The sequence below is a fragment of the Vidua chalybeata genome, chromosome 4, assembly GCF_026979565.1.
Source record: "Vidua chalybeata isolate OUT-0048 chromosome 4, bVidCha1 merged haplotype, whole genome shotgun sequence".
NCBI lineage: Eukaryota > Metazoa > Chordata > Aves > Passeriformes > Viduidae > Vidua > Vidua chalybeata.
The window spans coordinates 60,763,821-60,781,181 of record NC_071533.1 but is presented as its reverse complement, the minus strand read 5'-3'; the positions used below and the strand labels follow the sequence as shown (position 1 = coordinate 60,781,181).

Sequence of the window (17,361 nt, the reverse complement as noted above, 5' to 3'; positions counted from 1 at the left end):
TCTTAGGCAGTCCAATTTCCAGCCAGACTGTTGGTGTTTTATTCAAAACAATAACACAGTGCTTTTCAGTTGGGTAAATATTGTTTGTCAATGATATTTAATGGTATGACTGACATTGAGTGTTGAGTAATGCCTCTACACCTAAATAATTGTCAATTTCAGATTTTAACATCAGACTAGATATAGTTTGGTCCTTTTATTTCACCAGAAATGTGGTTTGACATTTTGTGTCCCTTGTTAGAGTGTATTTTTCGGGGACTCATGTAATAGTGGCAAATAGAAAGGAAAAAATAGGAGTAGACTTGTAAAGCAAAACAGTTGTCCCAGAGGACTCAAAAATACACATTTTATGCATATCTGGGGTTTAATTTAGATTTTGTTCCAATTTGTTTCATGGCCTGCTTGCTATCAATTAGACCACTTTATATGCACATCTGGAGCACTTCTTCTGTTAGTCCAGTTCATGTATTCACAGATTGATTCACAACATAAGGTTAAATATGATGAGTGCATAGGAAAACAAAAATGCCAACATAAACATAGCTTCATTAGCCATGGATGTTTATGTACCTGTCTCCAGATCATTTCATTGGATGTCATTAGAGTTTTGTGTTGTGCCCATCTCATTAGACATGCTAATGTTACAGCCCTGCAGGACATGTTAAACTGAATTCCACTGCTTAATAAGCATCTAAGTATTTTAGTCATCTATTTTTAACACACACACACATTCCCTCCCCCCACACATTCCCTATTAAACAGGAAAAACAAAGGCAAAGACGCTAGTTAATTTGCCTGGGATATTGGAGGGCTAATTCTCACGGGATTACTTTCATCTCACTAGCAAATGACAGAAGCGGAATGTTACACAAATGAAACCCCACTTGTGCTGAGAGAATCCTAATGAATGGATGAAGCTGCACTAAGTACATATCTGATAAGTACCCTCCTTTCCTCGTATATTTATGTCCAGGAGAAGTTTTGCTGACATTGTGACATCAGCAAGCACCCACTGCACTTTGTTCTGGCAAAACAGTTGTCTAGACCTGGCCAGATTTTATAGTCTGCAGTGCCTCAAAAGTATGTGCAACACTTCTTCCTCTGCTCAAGTGGAGGTTACAGAGAATGATAGGACAACATGATGGACCTGCAAGGCTTAATACAGAGTCTCCTTGTTGCAAACACTCTCAAACTTTCCCTGAAAAAGAAACCATGTGCTGAAGACTCCAAATTCTATAAAACTTTGGAAGTTCAATCACTTCAGAAGGCCTGTTACTTTGCTTTCATTGCCTTCTGGTCTGCCTGATACAAGGGCTTCAAATGAACAACTCTGCTTATCTGGCAGGCTGGCAACAGTCTTCTCTGAGTCAGAGTTTCTGTGTCATAGAGTGAGGGTTCAAGGAGGTCTGGTGATAGAGTTCCCTCCTTCTGCCTATAAATGCTCCTTGACTGTACGTGCAGGGTGCAGAAGTGGGAGGGCATTTGGTGAAAGCTATAGGTTGGTATGCAAGGTTTCATTATAGATTAATTGCTTCATGCAGGGACTTTGAGGATTTAACGTGTGAGATGCTGGTTTTACAGAGCTGGTAAATGTCCTTCCTGGGGAATGACTGTCTGAGAGGGACAGGGATGGGCATAAGGAAATGGGTAAATGGCTTCCCTATGTGTGAGCCAATGCTGCTTTATGTGTTCTTCTTTGTCCAGATGTAAAGCTTGAGTTCTTGGCCACTGGGTATTGACTTTGTTCCAGTGATATAAATATATGTTAGGAAGACAGGCTCTGTATTACATTGGTAGGTCTGTTCTACTTGGGCATGTATAGCCCCACATTATTACTGTTCATTCGTATCATTAGTATATAAATGGAACCATTCATGTATACCCATTGTGCATTAAGGGAACCAGGCCTCTGTGGAGCCAAATTAGACAGACTGTGTGATTAGATCTGCTTGCTAAGGCACACAACACTTTTATTAAACCCAGAGTGCAACATGCAGGTCTGGGGGACAGATCCTCAGCTGAAGTATGTTGGCAGTATTCCCTCTAAGTCAGAGAGGTTGCTCTGATTTACACCATCCTCTCTATTTGGAGGAGGTAAAACACGTTAATTAAAAATCTGTCATGAGCAGCTTGTGATATTTGCTTCCAGCAATTGGGCATGTGCAGATATTGCCATCAAAAAAGTCTCATTGTGCTACACTGCTATTACAACCTTTTGGAAATCAATGTCTGGTTTATATTTAGCAGGACTTCATTTAAAAGTAACATTTGTGCTATAGTCAGTGCAATGGAATGACTTTACTGGTTTTTTTTTGAAAATATGAAGGTCATTATTCGCAAGTTCTCTTAAGAAGAGTAAATTTTTAAGCATATACTTTGAACCATTTCTAGAGGGAGAGAAAAATGTGTTGTGTAGCTATAAAATCCATCTCAGAGAAAAGATATTTTAAACAGAGCAATACAACATGTTTCTGAAGTAGTGATATCAACTTCCTAATTAAGCAAAGTCAAAAAAAAAACCAAACCATAAAACAAAAAACCCCAAACAAACAAAACAACAGCAGCCCAAATAATCCCAGTTCAGAAGAATCCACACAACATTATGGTTAGTTCACCTTAAAAATATATTGTAATCGTCTTGTCTTCTAAAACTAGTAAATATTTAAATGACAAATTATGCTTTATATAAATCAAACAAATTAAAAACCAAAATATATTCTTGTTGGTTTTACTGTAGCTGCTTCTGGAGTATGAAACTGGGGAAAGCCAGCAGAAGCAGGTTTTAAATTAGGATAGATTTATTCAAGTTGCACTATTGGCAGTATTCAAACATAAAGAAAATTTATAATAGAAATGTAATTTATTCTGATTTCATCTGAAGTTATTTTAAATCCAAAGAGAAGATAGAAAATCCTTGAAGGATAGCAGATAGACACACAGTTCCAAAAATGGCTGCTGCCAGTCAGAAGGTATATGAAAGACAGATTTTATTAATGTAGTCCAATAATTTCCTAGAGCATTCTTATCTTTGTATAAAATTGTTAGAAAAAAGAAAGATAATAGGTTAGTTCATTGTGTCATCAAAAAGTGTGATTTTTTTCCCCTAAGTTGTACTGTAGTACTGTACTAAGCTGAGTGTGTTTTCTTTTAACTTGAGTTAGAATACTCTTGGGTGAAGCTCTATTTTACAGAGTAAAAGAAATCATTACTTTAGTTCTAGACTTGAATATAAGACATCTATGAACTGCTGAACTCAACCAATTCCAGCTTTAAATAGTTGGAATATAGCTGTAAAAACTTTAACTATGTTTTCATTAAAATAGGACATTTACTCCTGTGACCAGATTGGATTATTCAACGGTAAGAAGAGCAGAAATGACCATTTTATTTGCATGTTTTACTAGAAGGAGGCAAATCTTTAGGACAGAACAGGTACTGACCTCCATGTGCCACTCCATAGAGAAGGATTCACTGCTGGTGTGATGCCTCAGGCGCTGCTTTTCATGGACACCAAGGAAAAGTCAGAAGCACCGATGTCCCTTTTCATCCTGAAATGTCAAAATATCACTTGAAATTGAGAAACAACTAATTTTCTTCACTGAGTTACTTAGTTCCTTTTCTGACCAGCAGTTTTTTCTGAAGGCACAGCTCTTCTGGCTTAAAGGCCAAACAAAGCTATGGTAAATGCCATTGCTCCATGAGTTCTTCCTGCTCTCTTCTTTTTGGAATTTTGGACAATTTTTCCATGCTGGGAGAGCAGTTTGTTTACAAATCCATAGGGTTGGATGTCAGCATATCTATATGACCATACTGAGTTGGCCATTTATAATAGATATTTGTTTGGAGGTGGGGGGTGGTTGGTGCTTATTTCTCACCCAAGAAGAATTATTAAGGCTTAATGTTTGATGGAAACACTTTTGGGGAGGGAGAGAGGGAGGGAGGTTGCTGTGCTCAGTGTTCCTCATTGATAGGCATAAGGAGATGCTGTCTTAAATCTGTCCTCTCTGGCACAATGCTTTGTGAAAGAGAGGACGAGTTAAAGACAACCCCTCCTCTGCCATGTTGCCTTGTGCCAGAGAGGCTGGCTTGGTCAAAAACTCACAGCTGTGTCACACAATTTAGAAATTAGGTGGAAGTATTACTATGAACCTTGCTATAATAGTAACTGGGGAGGCACAGATAATTTTTCCTCTAAATCTACCTAGATTTAATGGTTTAATGTTTTTATTTTGAATCTCAAAGGTTAAGCTGCTAGCTGTTTGCATACAATATGAAGAGATATACATAGGGTAATCACTGATCTTTCTTTTTTTTCCCTTACTATTGATTGTCTGTAGTTTGTTGTTTAAAATATAATAGATTACTGTTGATAATGTGATTTTTATATTCATGAATCGCGCTTAAAAGCATCTGATATACCACAGCTGTATAGCTGTCATCAATATTCATCAAGCACATCATGACTAGGCTAATCACGGTTGACCTGTGGTATTGATTTGTCATGCAGGAGTGAGCATGGAGTCTTTCAGCGCATTATTGCTGCTATAATGACAATATCACAATAAACTTCTGTAATTTCCCACAGCTGACATGCATGGCAGTGAGGGTTAATTTTAGTAATTTCTACATGTTCATCTTAACAGTGTTTCCCTGTATATGCTTTCTTTATATAGTCTTCAACTATGTCTGCTTTGCTTGTTGCTTTAGTGATGCTACTTGTCTGAATAAGTGGTGATAGCAGGACTGTTGTACATGAAAAAATATATCTGAAAGGTCTGCTCTCTTTGTCCTAAATAAGGTGTGACTGAGGTTCTACTCAAAGTAAGAGCAACTGTATGTCTTGCAATAATATTAGTATCAAGAAAACTCTTATCTGAAATTTGAATGCTGAAATCCTCTCATCTGAAATCCTGAATACCCTGTTTCTTAGGAAAGGCCAGTGGGAGCTGAGGAAAGGCAAGGCAGAAAGAGAAAGTATGTGAAGTTTGTTACAGAAGTTAAGGAAAAGTGTATTTTCATATGCCCAATATATACACATATCATTATAATTGCCTACATGGGAATTTGTTATTTAAATATCTGAATGTAAAATAATCTAAATTTAATGATAAATACAACATTATGATTCTGGTTTTTTTTTTTTCCCTACCTGATAATGTGTTTAGGCTGTCACAGAGTCAGTTTTAACATGTGGAATGTGTTTTGTCTTCAGAGTTCACATAGACTTAGCATAACCATTCTGTGTAAATATAATTCTAATATGACTTAAATTATTGGTTTCCCTAATGAAAACTAATAGGACTGTTGATATTCTTCTGTTAGATATCAATGTATGTTATTGCATAAATTAAAAGATTCTCAGTGTTAAAAAAGATTAATCAAGTTTACTAATAAATACTACATACATATAGTAATTTGTATCAGATTATAACAGATAGTTATTTGGGGCTGAATGCATTTATAAAATTCAACCACAAATGTGACTGAATACATATACTGAGAATACATATGCTGAAAATACATATGCTTCCTCAGTGCAGCTGCTAAAAGGTTCATTCTCCTCAGAAAGGCAAATAAATAAACTACAGATGCATAATAAAGATTACATCAGTAACTATTAATTGGATTATAATTAGACTGCAGAACAGAGAAAATAATGAAATTTTTACCTGCTGTGCAAACAAAATAATGATTGAGAATCAAAGAGGTACAGTCCATCCAAAATTATTATTATTATCATATGCAACTGGCTGAAATTTATATTAGGTTTTCATTCATGAAGTAAAATAAAATGTCAACAAAACCAGCTTAAGTTAATGCTGTTGCAGTGGCATTTTTGTTTCCTTATGACCATTATGCAAAATCACATTCTAGGAATATGGCATTAAAGGGAACATTTGGATTTCTGAATACACACCTCCTTCCAGCAGCAGGTCCAACAGCTTGAGTAATGTGTGTGACAATTGCCTATGCAAATTGTATTGTTAAAACACTACATGCTTTTAAACAGCTGTTAAAATGCATTGGATTTCAAAAAAAGCCCAAGAAAAGAATGTGTTTATCCATCACTTTAGTGAATGATCATTTGATTTGAATAATAGCTAAAGGAAAGTCAGTTTATATTCATCTTTGTTTAAATTTATACATGTAACATAGTTATGCCATTCACACTGCTGAAGATCTTACATACCTGTGTCTTAACAGTGAGGAGAATCTTCTTAAAATAATGAAACAACATTGATTCTTCCCTCTGTCAGATTGATAAAATATTTCCCATGCCAAATTTTGCTGTAGAATGAGATACCTTCTTGATCATAAGATAGCTTCAGATATTCAAAACATGTTTCATGTCAGATGCAGCCTGTCCGTGGTGCCTATCCTGTGAAAGGACATTAACCTGAACCTTTCCAACATTTCAGGGCCAGGCTCTAAGCAGCTTAGCAAATCCTTCTTTGTCTGCTTTGTACTAAAATTATCAAATTGTTTTCTTGGATTTGCTGGTGAATGTAAATCCAATAAGAGTGTGTCACAGGAACTGTTAAGGTGATTTCTAACCCCCCCGATTAGCACATTCCTGTATTTTCACAAGTGCAGTATGTCAAGGGGCATATTTTGCAGCTAGATTAATTGATCTTGGTGTTGCTGTCTGTAAAACAGTACATTCATATAGGTGGGCTCTTTACTTACTTATGTAGGGAACAAGAACGTCAGTTCTACAGTCTGACACCTAAATGAAGGATGATGTGGTGATCATTGAAAGACAAAATTTGTCACAGAAGTTCTTTTCCTGATAGACTTTTCCCTGTTTGACAAAGCTTCTTGAGGATTTGAAGGCATCTAATGTTGTTTCAGGACTGTGAATGTCTGACTAGCCCTGTGGGTAAATTGGAGAGGACAGAAGGCTTGGATGAAGAAGCCCACTTCATGTAGCCTGCATCACTGCCCAATAGAGAGAAAATGCAGCAAATGCACATATAGACATATGTGTAACTAAAAAGGCAGCTGGGACATCAAGTTAAAAAAAAAAAAACAAACAGAATCTGTGAAAGGCGCCATGTAATTGTACAGTGGCACAGTCCATTTCTCCTCAGAACTTGAGATAGCTTGAAAGACAAGTTTAATCAAATCAGGAAGTGCACACATTTTGGCTGCTTAGGGGAGGAAATCTGGACCTGGCATTTAAGTGCAGTAGGGCACTTCTGTACAGCTCAGATCAATTTTCTTTCTTTGTATTACTGAGGTTCCTCCCATGTCTAAATTTATGAGAAATCATTACTGTGCTGAAATGTTGCCTCCAGTATAAAAATGATAGCTCTGAGACTGCAATCCAGGGCTCACTGAACTCAGACTAAGGATTTCCATTTATTTCAGCACTCCCTTACAAAGGGAGCAATATTAATGGGAATGGTACTTAATGTAGATGGATTGCTATTAAAACACATGCTGGGCACCCATACTTCATGTGTTCTGTGTGGGAATGCCATTAACCTTATTTTTAAATGGAGCAATATTGTCATTTTGGCTAACCACAAGCTGAGTCTTCTAAGCCTGTGTTACTGAAATGTCTCTATTAGTGGAACTAGAGTAATATTTCCAGGCACACATCCACCATCATGCTGCTTGCATTTTGCCTAAACTTTGATTCCTCAGACTTCCCAGAGATGTGGCATCCAACCTTGGGGTTGCAGTGTAGCTGCAGGAACCAAAACATGCTACAAATGACAAAATTTGCCTTTTGAAACAAGAACCCGGCAGGGTCTTTACTGGAAGTGTACTAATATGATTTCATTAGACTCTTTGTCTTCAATTCAGTTTTAAATACTGTTTTATCCTTTTTGTTGCATCCTTGTAGAAGGGAGTAATTACAAGAATCAATCTGCATCCGGGGTTATCTAGCCTCCTGCTGAGCTTGGGTGCAGATTGATTCTTGTCATTACTCCCTTGTGTGAGGAATCTTCTGCTAAAAAAAATGTCGAATTTCTTGCTTTTGGGGCACCTGGACAGCCCTTTGTGTTTGGGATCTCTCCAGGAATTAAACTGGAGAGGCCTGCAGTCAGTGAACATATAATTTATATAACTGTGGTTGACTGATGGTAAACATCCCTTTTGTGACTCTTTTAGTAACAATGTCATATGTAGTGCCTGCCACATTAGGGGCAGTCTTTGCCTGTCCTGGCATTACAGACTTCCAAAAGAAATGTGTACTTTAGGTGCCTGACCCTTCTGGATGTGCTCTCCCTTACCTAATTGTTAGCATTTTTAGGCTGTTACATCTGTGCCTCCTGCCCCTGCATATGTGCTGCATGTGTAACTACTATGAAGAAAAGGTTTATAATGGAACTTAAAAGTCTGTTCAAATCACAATTAAGTAATAAGTAAGGCATCTTGAGTGTCTTTTTTTCTGTGGCTGGTTGGCAGTGGAGTGGATCTGTGAACTGAGCCCCACTCCTGGCAGAGCTGCAGCTGCTGTTGAGCATAGCCTGGCCAGCAGAGCCATCTGCTGATAGCTCTGCACAGGGAATGCCTCAGCCCCGGCTGCACCATGGCTGCCTGGGAGCACTTACTCAGAAGTGGCAGCAAACTCATTGCTAGTGGAAAAATGATTTCTTTTTCGAGTTGGTGCCTGCCATGCTGAAATGGGGGCTGGTCCAACCCTCTTTCGAAACTCAGGGAAGCTCCATGCAGGGAGTATTTGCAAAGGCACCATCTATTTTCCAGAACTTTTGTGACAAGATTTCATTTGCTATTATAATAAAATCAGTGAAAAATCAATTCATTATTTTGGCACGTTGGTTTTGAATGCAGGCAAGGTGGACAGTGTTAGGAGTCTGTCCCTTACGTTCACTCTCCTCTCTTCCATGGCTGCACTCCCACAGCCCTGTTCTTGCCTGACTATGGCTCTTTGTTTGCCTGCAGTAACTCCATTGTATGGCCTCGTGATTTGACTACATTGGGCTATTCTCATGAATCCTGTCAGTCCCAAAAAGTCACTCCTGTGACTGAAGGGCAGCTATTAACTGCAGAACACAGGACTTGCTAGAACCCAGCAGAGCACTGCTCTACATTGTCCCTAACCCTCACTCTGACTGTGACCAAGCTAGGGACTCCAAAGGAAACACAAACACTCTGCTGGATTCAGGTTGCCTATCAGTATTTCCTAGCCCTCTCTTTTTAAAAAAGGAAATAAAGAGAAGAACAGCCTGTGGCTTTCTTTTCAGCTGAGACTCAAAGTTCTGAGAGCAAAATAGAGTCGATTTTGTTGCTTCCTCACACTTTTTTGTGCTGTTGAAAATACACTGGATTTGCAAAGTTCCTGCAAGGCATGTCATGGGTAGAGCTGAATGCATCTTTTATAGCACAATTGTTACAAGATAATACCACATATTGGGAAAAGCTCAACTTAATGATCATCAATTTATACCCTGAAGCATAAAAGTATGTAGAATTTCATTATAACAGTGAAATAGTTCTGCATTTGTTGTCACAGTCACGCTTTGGCAAACATAAACAAATCAGAATATACTGAAAGCACCTAATCAAGTGTTGAAATCTGAGAGCAAGTCCACAGCTTCTTGATTGGTAATTCTTACAAATGAAAGGAACAGTAGGTAAAGATGCAAAGGCTTATACTGAATCTCAAACAGTCGTGCCTTGGTCTTAATTGGTATCTCTAACTTTTGTGTCATTTCCTCCTCAGGAATTATATATAGCCTTTGACTGATGAACATGTCTTGCTACTTCTAGAAGATACTTTTTTGTTACAGCTATGATTATTTATCTTACATGCATTTTTTAAAGATGTATTTTGGAAATTGTCATCTTTGTGATCAAGATAATGCAGTAAATGCATCCAATAAAGGAAAATTATTCTTTTTATGTGTTAAATACTCTATGCAAGGGTTAATCTGTTTGTTTTTTTTTCCAGACAATATATTGCATATGCATGTATATATTTTTAAGGCTTTCTCTACAGTTTAATGGAAATAAGCAATTAAATCATATTTTTCAGGATATATAAATAGCTGATCTGTGCTGGTTATCTTCCAGTGCTGTCCCTGAGCAATCAGAGGATATTCATGGGGATAGCTACACCCACTTCATCCTCCTGGATAATCCTCCAGGGGAAAGCAAGTAAACAGCTAGGAGCAAACAACCTCAAGCTTTGATGCCTGATGAACAATTCCAGCCCAAGGTCATGTTTTAAAACAAATTTTGCCCTGTCTAGATACAGACTCTTTAATTTCTACAGCAAATAAGTTAGTTACAAAATTTTACTCACTGGCAGCAAAAGTATTCTGTCACTGTGATTTCCACTCATACGAGAGGAATACAAGCTGTTTAAACAATCACCTGCCTTCAGCACCAAGTCTGGAGCAGCTCTGAACACACATTTATTCACACCAGTGTCTGCCCTGCTGGCTTTATCTGCCCTGTGCAGGGCAGCAGCAGTGCCCTGGCCACCTGCCAGCCCAGGCCCTGCACCATGGCTGTTATCAGAACGTTCCCAGGCACAATTCAGTGAGGTGATAAGCAGTACAGCACTACAGCAAGCAGGGAAAGCAAGAAGTGGCCACTACTGAGCAATAGATTCTAATCCACAATCAGGTAATCAAGCCCCATGGCAGGAACAGGAGCCTGCTGATCCCTGGCTGAACAGCACTAAGAGCTGTAAGTTCAATCTAGTACATCCCAGTCAAATCTGTTGTTATCCCAAACCCTTCAGCCCCATACTGGGCACCAAACAGAGCTCCTGGGGTTTCACCCCCTCTGGCAGCCCCACACAGCCACTCACTCCCTCCCTCCCCAGCAGGATCAGGAAAGAATTAGAACAGTAAACTAAAAAACTCATGAGATAGAGAGAGTTTGATAGGGAAAGCAAAAGCTGTGACGAGAAGTCAAAAAAGAGAAGACATTAATTCACCACTTCCCAAGGGCGTTCATCCATCTCCAGGAGAGCAGGGCCCATCACATGTAACAGGGACTGGGAAGACAAACACCACCATTCCAAATGTTCCCCTTTCCACCTTCTTCCTCCCACCTTACATACTGAGCATGATGTCACATGATCTGGAATATCCCATTTGCCAGTTTGGGTCACCTGTCCTGGCTGTGTCTCCTCCCAGCCTCCCATTCACCTCCAACTTCTCTGCCAGAGTGGAGGGTGAAAAGCAGAGAAGACCTTGGCTCAGTGTAAGCCCTGCTCAGCAATAACAAAAACATCTCTCTATTATCAACCCTGTGTTCAGCATGAATCCACAGCACAGCCCCACACCTGCCACTGTGAAGAAAGTTATCTCTACCCTAGGCAAAACCAGTATAATCTGCCTTACTGTGACCAATCTAGTTGTTTTGAGGGTTTTTTGTAGATTTTCACTGCTAAGAAATTAAATCCTTTCTGTATTCCCTTTCAGCTGGTAGGTTGACTTTGTATTTTAAGTGATTTTTAAGAAAGTATATGTCTCTGCACCTTAAAATATTCTCTGTCTTTCATCTCCCAAAATTTAACACTTATTATCGGAGGGAATTGGAAAATGGAAGCATCAGCCTTTTTTTTAGAACTGTTCTGAATAGTTGGAGAAAATAGCTGAATAGCTATAACCTTGAAAAGATGAAAAAAATCATGAGGGACTAATAAAATCTCGATTTGTACTTGATTAACATAATTCCCAAATCCTAAAAATGCCATCTTATCCTAATTAACTTGTTCTTTTAGAGAGGAACACTTGCTCTAACCCCTGAGGTGAGAAAGCCACCAGATGTTTGGTGGTGGCTTTTTTATTTTCTTTTTTTTTTTTTTTCTAAAAGCAGAGTCTCAGGAGTTATTGAAAAATACCTTTACATGATAAATCTTGAAGATGAAAATGATATTTTAAAAAATTGCTTCTCTCCACTTATCTCACTATGGTCAAATTTTATCTCAGGGCATAGGACAACCCCCAGAGAACTGAAGTCTGTCATTGAGATCTGGGATGTGGTTATAAGCAGGAATCAGCATAACTGTAATGAGTAGGAGAGAAACAGGAGTCTAGCCTGATGGATTAGAGATCTTGGGGGTGATTCCAACTGCCTGCTTCTCATCCCATGGTTTTTCACAGTGATTGTAACATTCCTGCTACACGCAGTATGTGAAGATGATCACTTGAGAGATAGGCTTGCCTTGAACAGCGTGTAGATGAACTATAAATCAATTCAAATGGAACAGAGGAAAAGTGAAATTAATACAGCTGTGCTTGGGGCATTTGTGATTGTCAGCAAAGGTGCATTCACTTATGTCACATGAGGGTAATCTGGTTCGTGCTGGTTTGTGTATTATCTGGGAAAATCTTTGAGCACTGCAGTATGCTACAGTATAGATTTTGATTGACTTATACTGAATGTACAATATTCAAAACAGGCTTTAAGCAAAATCTTCCATTTTGAAACAGGAGCAATGATAACAAAGCTTTTTTGCTCATGCTTGTCTTCAAAATTTGTGTGGAGGAGCATGCCCTAGGAAAAGTGAACTGCAGGGTTGTGTGTACCTCATTTTTTGAATAGTTCCAGGTTAGATTTGTGATTTTCTGGCCAAACTTTGTGCTTCTCCAAAGGAGTCTGGTCACTGGATCAGCTGCTGCCTTGCTGCAGCAGTCCTGGGCTATAATGAGTGTGGAGCATTTACCCTGTTTGAGGTCTTAGAGCTGAATGCAGGTAAACAACTACCAGCAGCAGCTGATACACACAGGTTTGTAAGTAATGGCTGGATGTTGTTTTGAAAGAGGTACTATTGTTCACATCAATTTGAGAGCCATAAAATAATTGGAAGTGAGGCAGCAGCAGCTGCATTAATTTTACTCACCTATGCTATCCACGTTAGAGGAAATGATTTGTCTTTCCAAGTTCAGGAACTGTTAACACCCCTAGCTGTTTTAGGCCAGGCTGAGATTGGGTAGTTAATCCCCCAAAAAATCTCATTGTTGGTGTTGAAGTTGTTTCTTGATCACCAGTGACTGTTAGTAGAATTCAGGTTTCTGCCTATAGAAAAAATTACTTATAACCTACTTTATCTGTAACAAGTACAATATACTGAAAGTGTAATAAAATGCATCTAAATTGTATAAGACCCCAACATCAAAAGAAAAATAAAAAATAAGGAAAAAAAAAGTGTGATTTACAGAAAGGAAAAAAGGAGATATATGATGCAGAAAAGAAGAAGATATGTGGACCCAGCAGCAGTCATGTTTTTGAAGAATCTTTGTGAAACTGAACAAGAAAATCCTTAAAAATATGGGGAGCTACAGTGAAGGAAACATTCCATCTGGCTCTGGTGGGAGGTGACTGGTAATAGGACAGAGCTGAGTCTCTGGATGGTATCTTTGTGATAAACTGAAAATCTGTGTGTTCTCTTTTCTCTGGTATAGCCTGATGATGCTAGAAGCATGGTTATGTTTTATAAGAAAAGAAAATTAAGGGTTAAAAGGAAATGTGATAGTGTAATTTCCTGACTGTCTAGGTAAGCAGAAAAACTGGCAGTTGCACAGAAAAAGAATTTTGATGCAAAATGGAATTGTCCGTGTGTATATGTTAAAATTATGATTAATGAGTGGTGATGAGTAGACTTCCTGGTAGTAAACATGACGTTCTGAACATGCAGCTTGTTTGAATTGCCATCGTTTCATGGAAATGTGGAAAATTTTGCCATGGAAATGCCTAATATAACTGTAAAGGAAGTGTTACATTAATAATGGCCATTTGTTCTCTTTATTTTCTACCTATTTCTTATCTTTTTGATTCATATGCTTTTCAAATTAGATATAATAATGTCTATTTTGCTTTTTCTGTTCCAGCGAATTCGAGATCTAGAAGATAAAATAGAACTTCAAAAGAGGCAACTCAAAGAAATTGAGGAAAAGGTAAATTTATGTCTGGGCAGTACCAATGGATTTTTTTTCCATAGAAAATTGTTTTTCTCTGTTGCACTGATGTTGCACTTAACCTAATATCACTAAATCTATTTTAAGACAAATTTGAGTTTGAGTCATTGCAGCATGAAATGCAGCTCTGTCCTTAATCTGCTCAAAATTATTTCCTATCCAGGATTTCTGTCAATTACAGGAAGGAATCAAGGAGTCTGGGGAGACTCTAGACTAGTCGAAGGAGGATTTGCTGGGGTGTAGATCAAAAAAGAACAAAGATTTGTCTCTGAAAAAATTGGTTAGCTCAGCCCTATTCTTTGGATAGTATTGCTTTGCAAAGCTTTCAAGTATGGAAAAATAAAACAAAATTAGGGAAGTGCCTGCAAAACACTACAATTAAGGAGTATTTCTTGCTTTAATATAGAAAAAAGTTAATATAATGGATTTGATTTTTTTTTTAAGAAGAAGCTTTGATCAAGGCTTCAGACAGCAAATTCATTTGTGTCACTGTGGTTCCCAAGCAGGGGATGGCACAAGGCTCATGGACTGTGGGCTCAGGTTTTTCCCAGGTCTGTGGAGTTCAGGCTGCTCTACAGAGCATGGACTGACAGTGGGCCTTTCTCTAGGCCCCAGCAGAGTGTTTTCATTTTGTTACCTTTGCTGAACCAGTGCCTAGATGCCAACAAGAGTCATGTCCCAGTTTCATTTTCCTCAGCATTTATGGGCATGTAATCCTACATAAACCTACTGCTGGGCTGAATGGAGACATTAGTGGAGTTCTCAGTCATTGTTTTTTTTTTCTCTTGGGATGAGAATGGGTAAAAGGGCAAAAGGAAGGCTTTTGCAGGACTCTGCAAAACCCTCAGTGGGGTTGGCAGAACAGAGAGAGGATTCAGGGAGCAGCTCACTGGCTGTGGAAAAGTTTCTCCCTCACCCTTCTCTGATCTCAGCATCCCTTCATCTGCATTCAGGATGTGGCAGTCCTCCCAGTTGCACTTCCAGCAACTATTCCAATTCCCTCAGCATCTTCCGTGGCCCCTTCTGCTCCCACAGTAGTTGTCTCCTCTCTGCTGTACCTTGTCCTGCCCTTTTCATGACACCCGTCTGGGTTTGTGGAAGAGCAGGAGAGGAGCCTGCAGAAGCTGGGCTGTCTGCTGCTGTTGCTAATGATCGCTTTACTCACCCCGCAGTGCCGTGGTTGGGGCTGGTCTGTCTGCATCCGTTGGGAGGGCAGTGCTCCATGTTGGCACTGGCAGAGAAACACAGGCACTATTCACCCTTAAAAGGGCTCTTTTCACCCTTAAAAGGGCCCTTTTGCTGCCTTTGTCCTCTTCTGCCCCAGACCATGTATATACCTGAAGCTGTTCCTGCCTAGCAGCCAGTTATGTCTAAGGTGCTACACTTAACTCCTCAAAGCAGAGAAATGTTGAGGGATAGACAATGATTATTTCAAATACTTCTGTTTATCCACCTATTCTAAAAAAATAAACATCTCTAGGTGTTGCTATTGCCAAAATGTAAGCCGTTAAGGCATTTCCATTGCAGTTTACAGAGCAGGTATAGGATTAGCCAGACTGATAATTTTGGAAATGGAAAATAGCATTATCTCTGCTGGTTCATCAGCCGGATGGATGTGGAAAAGCGCTGGAAAAGAAAGAGCTTAATCACAAGCTTAGCAGAAAGCTGGTAATGAGTTAAAATGATTAACATCCTCTTTGCTTTAATGTTACATTAGCAAGAGACCTCAAAAAAGCTTCATCTCTTTCTATTGACCTTCAGCTTCTGGATGGGTGGAGGGCTTCCTTCTATCCCTATTACATTTGAATTATTTTTTCCCTGGGATTAAATCCTATTCTGATGGTCCAAAGGAAGATTGTGTTGTCAGGGAAGCAATGAATGATATAATAATAATTTTACCTCGTTGTTCTTCTAAAGGTTTAATGTGTTAAAGGGTGCAGACTGACATCTACATGATACTGAGCACAATAATTTCTTACGGAGAGGAATCTTATGCTTTTGAAGGAACAGCAGCATTTGTAGCTATAGGTAGCTGAGGGCAGTTCGCCACTTAGAGTTATTGTGTCATGAGTAAGACTTCTCATTTTCCTTTAGGAGTGGATTCAATTGTTAAGTTTTGTGTAAAATTCTGTCAAATCAGAACATAAATATTACAGTATTTCTGCCCTATAGATTCTTCAGCAAACTGTTTCTAGAGGCTATACAGAAGAATGATATAAAATCTCAGTTTTAATCTGTGAGTTGATATATTAGGAACAAATGCTGTTTAAACACTCTGTGCTTTTCTCACAGCTGATTCTCTGCTATTTCAGTTGCATTTAGGTTGTGCCCTTGGCTTGGTAAGCCTTGATTCAGGAAAGTGAATGTGTGTGTAATTATAAGTATTTTAAGTGAATCACAAAACCAGGCCTAATATATAGGAATCCACAGATTTTGCCATTGTAAAATTGCTCTCAAATACTGATTTTTTTTACTGCTTTTTAGAGTAAGATTGGTATACTGTGTCTTTCTTTCAGATCAGCTCAATTAATGATGTAAGACTAACTGCTGTAATGTCACTGGATTTCATATTACATATCTTACATCTTCTTTCTTTTCTTTTTTCCTCATTTTCTTTTGATCTTATGTTATAGTTTTTGTTCCTTTTTTTGTTTTTTTCACTAGCATTCATTCTGTGGCCTTGATGACACAACTGAGCCGAGACGTGTGGTTGGTATTCTTTACATTTCTTTGTACTCAATTTTTGACTCCTAGATTTCGCCATGTTTTGGGGATTGTTTGTAAGACCCTGAAACCATGAGGAAGGGCATACTGATTTTATCTGCACAGAGAGGAAGAGCCATCTATAAAGTCCAACTTGGATACTTTCCTTCCTAGATAGCTGCAGGAAGTGATTGGGTTTTCAATGAGAAATGATTTTGTATTCAAAGATATTGACTGGCTCAACTGCAGTGGGTGCTTTCCATTCTTGCAGAGCAGGTACATTTTGCCTGAAAGTCCAGTTATTGTTGCAGGTTCCTGCCTTCTGTCATGCTGGATGGAGAGGAGGCAAAGAATCACTTGGCTTAAATTTTGCTTTCTAAGAAGCCTTGTGAGCATAACCACCCATGCAAAATAAAGAGTTGATTTCACTTCCTCCAGATCCTTGAGGCCATGAAATAACTTAGGAAATAATAACAAATTTTCCCTTTTATGAAGTGATTTGAAGGTTGCGATGTGAATGACGCAACATGGAAAGGGTGAGGATAAAAAACCTCTGTGCCTCTCCCTTGAGGCATTTCCATCACTCTCAGTGTCCTTCCACAGTGTCCTGATCCTTTCAGCTCAGTGCTAAAGGCAGTGAATTTATTCAGCTGTGGCAGGAACCACAGTGCCAGTACTCACCTTTCACAGAGAACAAGAGGGAAATGCAATTTAGAAAATCGGTCCCAGTCCTCTGCCCTGGAGCAAT

At 38.8% G+C, this 17,361-nt stretch overlaps 1 protein-coding gene across 2 annotated transcripts in view; it reads left to right on the top strand.

Moving 5' to 3' along the window:
- JAKMIP1 (janus kinase and microtubule interacting protein 1) overlaps nucleotides 1-17,361 on the top strand; it is a 143,240-nt gene that overhangs the window by 122,375 nt on the left and 3,504 nt on the right. For both annotated transcript variants that reach the window (XM_053940829.1, XM_053940830.1), the window contains 2 exons: nucleotides 13,824-13,889; nucleotides 16,575-16,619. In XM_053940829.1, coding sequence (XP_053796804.1) covers nucleotides 13,824-13,889; nucleotides 16,575-16,619 — 111 coding nt within the window. The remainder of the gene's footprint in view (nucleotides 1-13,823; nucleotides 13,890-16,574; nucleotides 16,620-17,361) is intronic.